The 9,984-nt window shown below is 49.7% G+C and overlaps 1 protein-coding gene across 1 annotated transcript; it reads right to left on the bottom strand.

Moving 5' to 3' along the window:
• Positions 1-9,115: 9,115 nt before the first annotated feature.
• On the bottom strand, positions 9,116-9,700 carry LOC105199544 (lysine-rich arabinogalactan protein 19-like). The gene has a single exon (XM_011166690.1). The coding sequence runs from the start codon at positions 9,698-9,700 to the stop codon at positions 9,116-9,118; it is 585 nt and encodes a 194-aa protein (XP_011164992.1).
• Positions 9,701-9,984: the final 284 nt, after the last annotated feature.

The following is a 9,984-nucleotide window of genomic DNA, read 5'->3' as shown; positions in this document are numbered from 1 at the left end:
GAGTTGCAGAGAAAGAAGCTGAGAACTAGGGCGGGGAGGAGAGCATAGAATTTTGAGAAAAAGCTGGCGGAAGGGAGGGGAAGTGAGTTGGCAAGAAGATGCTGAGGAAAAATGAAGAGGAAGATAAAGAGGGGAGGGAAGCTATCGGAGTGGGAGAGGAAAAAGGGAATTTTTTGAAGAAAAAGGGTGGGAGATTATTAAAGTGGAAGAGAGAAAAAAAGAAGGGAGTTTTGCCTTTAGAGAGCTGGAGAGAAAGGATATAGAAAAGCAAAGAAGAAAGAGGTAGGAAAGAATTACTGGCTTAAGTTACAATAAATGTTATAAGAGAATGAAGAGAGTAGGAATTCCGGGCTACTTGAAAAAGCGGTGGACAGAAAGCAGATGGGGGAAAATTGCAAGAAAAAGGTTGGGGGAAAGAGTAAAAAAGAGAATATACTAGGGAAAAAAGGAGGACAGGTTGTGCAGGCTGTGCGGAAGAGAGGAAAAGACTGGGAAACACGTGTGGGAGAAATGTGGTAAATGAAGAACAAGGGAGACTTGGGAGAAACGTGTAGAAGTGGTGCTGGGTGAGCAGAAGGGGAGGAATAGATATTAAAATTGGAGAGATTTAGGGAGGAGGCGTATGGTGAAGGGGAGGTGGAGAGTAAGAGAGAGAGGAAGAGATTGAGAGATGAGTGAAAGTGTGTGGGTGAGAGAGGGAGAGAGAGTGAGTGTGTGGGAGAGAGAGAGAGAGTGCTTTCTTGGGGAGGGAAACTGTAAAGATATTTGGCAAAGAAAGTTATAGTAAAATTGATAGGTATTAGGTTGAATCGGAGTTGCTTGCGACAAAATGCGAAGTCCCGTGCGTGCGTGCGTGCGGGCGGGCGGGCGGGCGTGCGTGTAAATAGAACGAGTGAAAAAGGTAAGTTAGGCTAAGTTTAGTTTGTAAGATAGAATTAAGCTTATTGTACAAATAAAGAAAGATTTCTAACCCTCTAAAGATCGAATAAAGAAGTTATTACTACTACTACATAATAATAATAATAATAATTATGTTAATAATAAGTGAAGAGGGTCATAGCGGGCAAACGCCAGTACGTCACTGTGACCTGAAAAGATTTACTGTGACCAAACCCTAGTTTAAGTTAACTCCAGGTCGAGATTCTTGAAAAACCCAACGATCTGTTGGGGATCTGTCTCTTTAACCTGGTTGCGTTGATGAGCACTTCCTTAAGGAATTTCTTGTCTAAGGTAGCCGACAGACGGACAAGCACACATGATGTGCTCGGCTGTTTCAGCTGTCTTCATGCAGAAGCGGCAGCCATCTTGCTCTGCCTTACCAATTAAGCTGAGGTTGTATCTAAGTTGGCAGTGTCCAGAGAGAAGGCCTACCAGGATAGTTAGGTCTCCTTTGTCTGAGGACAGTACAGCCCTTGTTCTTTGCGGCGAGTATGTGATAAACTTCTTGACATGGGCCATCGTGTCGCTCCAATATGAGGACTTAATACCATCCTCACAGTGTTTTATGAGTCCTTTGATGTAATTGTGACTCCCCACCAGGGCACCGGTCTCACCGGGGGCGTATGCGCCCTTTTCTGTGCGGGCTCATCTGCCACCTCATTGCCTCAAATGCTTTTGTGTCCCGGGACCCACCAGAGAGTAACATGGTTGTCCCTGGCCAAAAGTTGGAGGTTGGAAATGCATTCCCAGACCAGCGCAGAGCTGCATATATGGGCTGTAAGAGCCTTTGACTGCTGCTCAATTGTTTGTTAGAATGTCAATAGTAGCGCCCTTTATACTTTTTGCTCGGTTGATTATGACGCATAGGTTTATCGCGAACACTTCTGTTTAAAGTATGGAGGGCGCTACGCCCATGGAGATCGATATGTGGCAGTTAGGTCCGTAGGTGCCAGCTCCTGCAGCGCCTGTTGCTATTTTGGAGCCGTCGGTGTACCACTGTGGGTACCCTTACTAAAAGCCCTCTTCACCTGTGACCACGTCTCTCTGTCTGTATAGTCAGCCTTTTAATTGTGCGCAAAGACCTATTCTGTCTTTATCGCATCTATGGAGAGGTGAGCTACATCGCTTAGGCCGTCCGCGGATTCTCAAATGTCCAGTCCGACTGATTAACATAGGTTTGTAAAATTTTAGTATTTGGATTTTCAAACTGAAGGCTGTTTTACGAACCTGCAGATAGAGAGGTCGCGGGTCAAGAAGGGCCTCCATAGTTACTGTGGGGCAGGTTCTCATTGCCCCCGTGATACTGAAGCATGCTAGTTTTTAAATTCTTTGCAGTTGTTGTTGCGCTGCACTTTGTTCAGTTTTTAACCACCATATAGGTGACCATGGGTCTAATTATAGCCGTGTATGACCAGTAGATCATTTTTGGCTTGAGACCCCAGTTCCTGCCTAGGAGTCTGCGGCAGGTATTAAGTGCCAAGGCAGTTTTTGACTGAACTTCCTTCAGGTAGGAATTCCATGTCAGTTTCTGATCTAGGATAACTCCAAGGTATTTAACCTCTATCTTGAAACTGACCACAGTGCCGACCAGTGTGGGTGCTGTAAAGTGTAGCTTCTTTCTTATGGTAAATGGCACAATGGTGGTCTTTTCAGGGTTGATGCGCAGACCCATCCGTCTACCCCACTGTTTCGTGATGTTCAGGGCTTTTTGCATTCTATGTGATACGATGGTGATCTAGCTGCCCTTTGATAATAATGATTATGTTGTCGGCAAATCCATGTATCTCGTTTCCATTGGTTGTTAGTGTGTTCAGGAGATCATCCACAATCACCGACCAAAGAAACGGTGACAATATTTTTTCTTGGGGGCACCCTTTTATCGTAGTGATGGTTGCGGATTTCCCCGCAACGGTGGCTTTGACCTTTTGTTCACTCAACATGGCTTTGATCCAGGTAGTGACAGCTGGGTGAAATCCTTTACCGTTAGCCGCTTCCTCAATGGAGTCGTACGATGTATTATCGAAGGCGCTCTCTATGTCCATGAAAGCACATAGGGCTATCTCCTTGGCCTTATGGGTCCTTTCTATTTTGCTCACCAGACAATGTAAAGCGGTAGTAGTGGATTTTTCTTTTTAATAGGCGTGCTGATTTTTGTAGAGTGGGGCATGAATCAGCACTTTATTTCTGAGATACTGATCCAGCATCTTTTCCATACTTTTTAGCATAAAGGAAGTGACGCTGATCGGTCTGTACGATTTGGGTTGGGCACTAAAACAGCCTTAGCCCTTTGGTATAAAGACCATGTTGGCCTGTTTCCACAGCTTGGGGATATACCCTAGCATAAAACTGTGCTTGTACAAATTTGTTATGTGTGGCAGCAGGTGTTTCTGCTTTTTTGAAGCAAAGCTAGAAAAATCCCATTGCCCCCAGGCAATTTTTACGGTTTAAAAGATGAGATAGCCCATTTCACCTTGCTTGGTACAAAGATGTGGTTGGCTAGTCCTTTGACTCTGCAGTAGAGATCGTAGTAGAGCATCAAGGTCTCTTTCTCACTTCCAGTCTTGTCAACAGTGACGATGTGAGCGCCCAGGAAGTGGGTGCTTAAAAGGAGTTTCAACATCTCCCCAGCGTTGTCCGTGTATTTGCTATTTGCTTTAAGCAAATGGCCAATTTGGTTGGAGTGGTCTTTCGCCATTACTTTCTGTAGGCGAGCCGCAATAGGGAAGTTATTAATGCTTTTGTAGAAGTTTCTCCAAAATTTTTTTTGGACCTTCTCAGTTTTTTATTGTAGCCGGTGAGGGTTTTTCTATAGCGATCCCAATGTGCTTGACATTTGGTCTTCTTGGCTTTGTTGAAGAGTCTCTTGGCCAAGGAGACTCTCCTCCAGACTCTCTCCAACCTTGGTTCCACCATGATGTTGTGGATGAGGACTTTCGGGCAGCTATCTTTGTAGGCTCCGTGGATGATCTTATGCAGGTTAGTTGAAGCCCTACTCAGTTCCGCTATAGCTGTTATAACCTCTTTGGAACCTTTTAGTTTTAGTTGGATCCTTTAGTAGCCTTTGATAGGACGACCAGTCCGTGAGCTTAAAGATTCTAATAATTTCCTTTTCTGGACTTCATACTCCCAAACTAAAGATTATGTATCTGTGATCCAAGAGCAAGGCTTCGCGGAAAACGTGCCAGTTGGCAATCTTGGAGCTAAGCAGGTGGGTTGCCAATGTTAAATGTAGCACCTCCTGCCTAGCTCTGGCAACAAAAGGTTCCCTTCCCCTATTTGTTATATCGAGGTTAGTTTAGCACAGATACTCAAAAAGGTACTCACCTCTGTCATTGATGTCCCCCAAACCATGTGACGTGCGTTCGCATCGCAGCCGAGAATAAGCCCCCTGTTCTTCCGGCAGAATTGGATGGGATTTTTGACCTCCTCTAGGAGTGGGTCTTTGACTGAGTCCCCTGGGAAGTAGGCCGAGGCTATTATCGTCTCTTGCCAAACTCCAACCGTTGGCAACATAACCTGTACTGCCACTAAGTCCCTGCAAGCAAACTGAGATAGTGGCAGGAATTTGACATAATTTTTTAGGAAGATTGTAGTCTTAGGCCTCTCCGTTTCTTTTTCATATATTAGTTTACCTGCAGTAGTTGTTAGTCTGCGGACTAGGCTTTCATAGACATAGGGCTCTTAAATTAGAGCTATGTCAGTCCGTTTGTTGAAAGCCCTGCACAGCACATCGGAGGCCAATTTATTATGCTATAGGTTGATCTGCAGAATTTTGAAAGTAACTTATTTGGAGCTCTGTCCGGACGCGGAGGGGAGGTGCTTTTGCACCTTTAGCCCCGGTTGTCGGCCTCCCACTAACCTGGTTTCTGACGGCTTCTTTAGAGGTGGACTGTTTCGGTGGACACGAGACTGCGGCTTCTCTTTTCTTGTCTACTCCTACTCCGGAGGTGGGGATAGTATCTCCTTTCCGTGCCCTGTTTTCTTCGAGCCTTTAATTTAGCACTCTCCCATGGCAAGAAGATGCCCGCATTGTCCAGAAGCCACTTTGCAGTGGCTTTGTCCACGCAGTTAAGGACCATGTATCCGGCCTTGTGGGTGGAACTCAGGAACTTGGGTTTTACCGAGACTTCTTCTAAGTTCGCATTCTTCTGTAGGATTACCTCCTGAATGGCCCTCATTTGGTCATTCAAAAGGCCGTCTTCCGGGTAACCACGGAGAAGAATTCCCACTTTCTTGCCTGTAGCTTGCTTGAAGCTAATAGAGGCTGTGGCTTCCGGTAGCGTTGAGGTGACTTTGGCTTATCCACGCCCGTGGGTTTCGGTCTTTTGGATGCCGCCTCTGGCCTTGAACCATCAGATCGGGTCCGCTTAGAACCTCTACTTTCCGAGTTAATAGGCTTGGCAGCTTGACTCCTAGCTTGGTCTTTTGGGATTCCTTGCTTTAGAAGCTACCCAAATCTTTTTCCGTGCGGCGCTACTAAGCGCCTCAAGCGTTTGTCGCGCAGCTTGAGTCGCTCAACTGACTTGTGAAGCTGAGCGGCGTCTTCTGTGTTGGTGCTGTCCTTCTGGGTGGTTGCGGGGACAGTTTCTGCCTTTTCCACTTTTATGTTTATTGATGCACTTAGAGTGGCATCCCCCTTGTTTGATTTGTTCTCTGTTTCTATTTGTAGTCCCACGGGAAGCTAGGGAGAGGATGGTTCGCCTCGATAGAACCCCACATGCTGCAGTAAGGGAGTTTTAAAACTGGAGATTTTCTTGTCTCCAGAGTCCACATGCTAGAGACCGATCACCCCTTTGGCCACGCAAACATGGGCAAACGCTGTTCCATCACTGGTTTGGGGTTTTTTAAAGAAGTAGTCTTCTCTAGGTTTGAGCGTTGAAGCTAAGACCCTCTTTTCATTGCCCGCGAGACTTGTCCACAGACAGAAGTAGGTGGTATGACAGATGTGGTCCTACAGGAGAAAATCACAACACCCGGCACCGTACCCTCTTTTCCCCGATGCAGTACTCATTAATCACGATATAATAACTTGGAGCGGGAAAAGTTTCTCAACCTTCTCTGGTATAGATTCGTGGTGTTCTGCTAGACAGGGGTACTTCGAGGTAGGTTGGGATTCATCACCCCGCACTCGATCTTCGGCAGGGAGAGGCTAAGACCCTGAAGTGTTATGTTGCGCAGCATCTGCCGCTGGTAAAAATTAACCTTATCCCCTAAGTTAGTCTGTCAGTTTAATATGTAAGATAGAGTTAAGCTTATTGTACAAATAAACAAAGATTTGTAACCCTGTGGGGATAAAATAAAGAAGTTACTACTACTACATACTTACATTATATATACATATATACACACACACACGCACGCACGCACGCACGCACGCACGCACGCACGCACGCACGCACGCACGCACGCACGCACAAAGTATTCATTATGAGAGATCAGTTCGCAGCGATCATGGAGGTCAGGCAACGTTTACCGGAGTCACAACTTGGATGGGTGATCCACACTAACAGTGTGCACTAATTATTCAATAGTTACTTCAAGAGTGATACAAGTTTTTCTCCGTATTACTAGTGCACACTGTATCAATAGTATTAATTTACGTTACTAATGCAAATTTCAACAGTGCGCGAAATTACTATTGTAACGATACGCCCCTCCACCGTCCGCGCGCCTCCACAGCGTTCCGTCCACCGAACACCGAGCGTGGGGAGAGGCCACGTGCGCGCACGGTCTAACCTCGCGGCACGATCACGCGGCAATACGCGCGCCAACCGTGGCGTTCCGCAACACTCCCACTCCGGCTTGGCCGACCGAACGCGCAGATTGACACACCCAACCGCGCGTTCGGATATATAAGCCGGCACTGGGAACGCAGAGAACAGATCCATACGACTCTCTGACTAGTCCGGCGACCGAGCATTCTCGATCGCTCTTAGAAGATGAGCATTCTCGTCGCTTCTGAGTTCATTGACGGGCATTTCCGTCGATATCCCCGGCGGAGTATTCTCCACTAGTCAACTCCTAGATCTTTGACAAACATTCTTGTCGTTATTACCGGTCGAGCATTCTCGACTAATTACGTCCGAGATCTTCGACGAGCATTCTCGCTACTATAACCGGTCGAGCATTCTTGACCAATCGTCCTCGAGTACCCGCGACGCCACCGGACTCCGTTTTGGTTCTCTCGTAACATAGTCATCGGCAGGGCATCTGCGCCCTGTCGATCAAGGGCCCTGTCGATTGAGCGCCTTTTTGCAGGAGGCGCGTTTGGGCGAATTGCGGAAGCGAACCGTGCAACAACCTATCACTCCCGCGACTTAGCACATGCGCGCATTCCCACGACTGCGTTTCCACCAACTGCGCTACGTTCCGCGACTCTCCGACCGTACGGCCATCAGCCCGCGTAACCTACGATAAGTATTCCGCGAATTATTCTATTTCCATTAGCTTAAACATGTTAGTAAAATCTCTTCAATTGATTGTATATATGAAGTACTACTACCAATTGTGCACAAGTCTTTAGTTCCGCGGTGCATCACTATTTCGCTTGTAAATTGATTATCAGTTGTAACGGTACGCGGTTTCGGTCGGTTCGGTGCGGTGCGGGAACTTCGGGATCGGACCGGATAAGGCTCGTCGGTTGGTCAGGTGTCCGTAATGATTATACCCAGTGTTTTAAGTAGAAAAAGATAGAGAATGATTTATTGCTGAACAAAAGAAAAAGAAAAAGCGTTGACAAGATGCATGAGAGAACAAGAATAAGGAGATCGCAAAGAGATAATAATATAGAGATAATAATATAGAGATAATAATACAGAGATCGCAGAGAGGTAACAATATAGCTGGTCGTCGGATTACCAGTTACGCGGCGGAGTGCCTGTAAAGGTCTTTTTACGCGGTTTACATCTAAATGCAAGAACTATCTATTTACAAGTTTCGGTTAGACTAGTGAGTAATGCGGGCTGCTTGCCCGTACGGTCGGGGAGTCGCGGGGTGCGGCGGGATTAGCTAACGCGGTGGTGTGAGCGTGTGCGCAAATGCGGGTCGTTGCCGGCGATTCGCCCGAGCGCGCCCCGTGCAAATGGGGCGCTCGATCGACAGGTTGCTTGTGCCCTGCCGATGAATAGGTTACGAAATTCGTCGGTGCGACAGTGAAGGTATTCGAGGACGATGGTGATTGGTCGAGAATGCTCGGCCGGTGAGAATGACGAGAATGCTCGTCGAAGATCTTGGACGTGATTGGTCGAGAATGCTCGGCCGGTGATGATGACGAGAATGCTCGTCGAGGATATCGGAGTGCGACGAGAATGCACGTCTCTAAGGAGCGATCGAGAATGCTCGGTCTTGTGGACGGGTCGGATAATCGGACGGATCTGCCTTGTGCGTTCCCACTGCCGGCTTATATATCCGAACGCGCGGCTGAGCAGGCCAATCCGCGCGCTCGGTCGACTGAGCCGGAGTGGGAGCGTTACGGAACGCCACGGTCGGCGCGCGTGTTGCCGCGTGGTCGCACGTCGAAGTTCGGTCGTGCGCGCACGTGGTCCCTGGCTACGCTCGGTGTTTGTCGTTCGGTAGACGGAACGGAGGCGCACGGACAGTGGAGGGGCGTATCGTTACATCACCCCTCCCCGTTTTAGTGGCGAACTTAGGCCACTACGCCGGGAATTCCCGCACTTAGTGGCAACGCCCGGCACGATCGAAACGTAGCGTGTAGCGGCGTGTCGCCAACCGCACTTTATAAACTCGCGACACTCTTGCGGCGTGGTACGGCACGTGTATCACGAGGTCATCACTAACGCGCACCGGCACCGATGGAAGAGTCCCTCGTGTGGAGGATGCAGCTGGAGGCTCTTCGGGTCGAGTCGCGCCTTCTGGTTTGGCGGTTACGGCTGTGCTGGCAGGTTCGGCCGGTGCCTCGTGCTGGTGTCGCAGTGGTGATGGTAACAGCCGTACCGGGGTGTTGGGCCGTGTCGACCGACCGTGAAACCGTCTGTTCCGCGGCTTCGACGGAGGCCATCGTTATGCCGGCCAATGATATGCCAGCTACGATGGTGTCGGCTGGCTTGATCCCCTGAGATCGGCGCGGCTCAGGCGTTGGAGCGCTATCTTCGTCCAGGTCGGAGAGTGCGTCCCCGAAGATAGCCAGCAAACTTTCCCTAGTACTGGTGCGGGCGGCCTAGTGTCCTGTCGGCCTCGGTACGCGCGGTGGGACCTTGGGTGTCGTTGGCCGCTGAGACGGTGTGCGGTGGATCGTGGCGGTTGTCGGTGCGGCCGGAGCGACGGTGGGCGGTGGAAGGTTCACCGAGGCTCTAGCCGTTTTCTCCGTCGGTCGTATTGGTCGTCGCGGCGCCTTGCTTGGCAATGGTGGTTCGGCTATGAGCGCCGCGAGCTTCCTGGCGTTGGTGGCGGATGACCGCTGCACGCGTACCCCTATCACCGGGGCGTCTCTCTTTGGCGCCGATGCGGCCCGGACAAAGCATTGGCGGGGACCTGTCTTCCTGGCCTCCTCGATAAGTGCGCGGGAGGTGCATGGGGGTATGCGCATGTTGATGCCCCGAGTTCTCCGGAGTCCGGTCGTCGGAAGCCCTCCGCCTGGTAGGCTGGTCTTGCGGTCTGACCCGGCAGCAAGTAGCGGCGCGGCTGTTGACGTCGTCGGGAAGAGGTCTGAGCGTTGAGGTGCCATGGTCATAACTTGGGACCACAACGCCTCGAACTCCTCGTCGTTGGCTGGCTCGATGAGCAGTGCGTCCAGTTGTTCCATTTTTCAGGAATCACTTTCTGCGGTTTCCGGGTCTGTTGGCCCGCCTTATATTCCTCTCCGGGTCTGGGAGAGGGTGCTCCTTTTCTCGGGACGGCATGATTCCTGGACGTGATCTTCACGTGTTCGACTCCTGGCAGGGTCATCGGCCTCAGATTCTGCCGCCTCATGGTCGCCGCGGGTATCGTCTGCTCGGTCGTCATCAACCCGGTCGTCGTCTGCACGGTTGTCGTCTGCTCGGTCGTCGTCTGCTCGGTCGTCGTCTGCTCCGGTGTGATCGTTTTGTT

This window comes from Solenopsis invicta, chromosome 13, assembly GCF_016802725.1.
Source record: "Solenopsis invicta isolate M01_SB chromosome 13, UNIL_Sinv_3.0, whole genome shotgun sequence".
Classification (NCBI taxonomy): domain Eukaryota; kingdom Metazoa; phylum Arthropoda; class Insecta; order Hymenoptera; family Formicidae; genus Solenopsis; species Solenopsis invicta.
The sequence above is the reverse complement of the archived record's forward strand: the minus strand, read 5'-3'. Positions and strand labels throughout refer to the sequence as shown.

Bases quoted from the DNA above. Each gene is read 5' to 3' on its own strand.
- LOC105199544 (XM_011166690.1), bottom strand. From the start codon at position 9,700: ATGGAACAACTGGACGCACTGCTCATCGAGCCAGCCAACGACGAGGAG.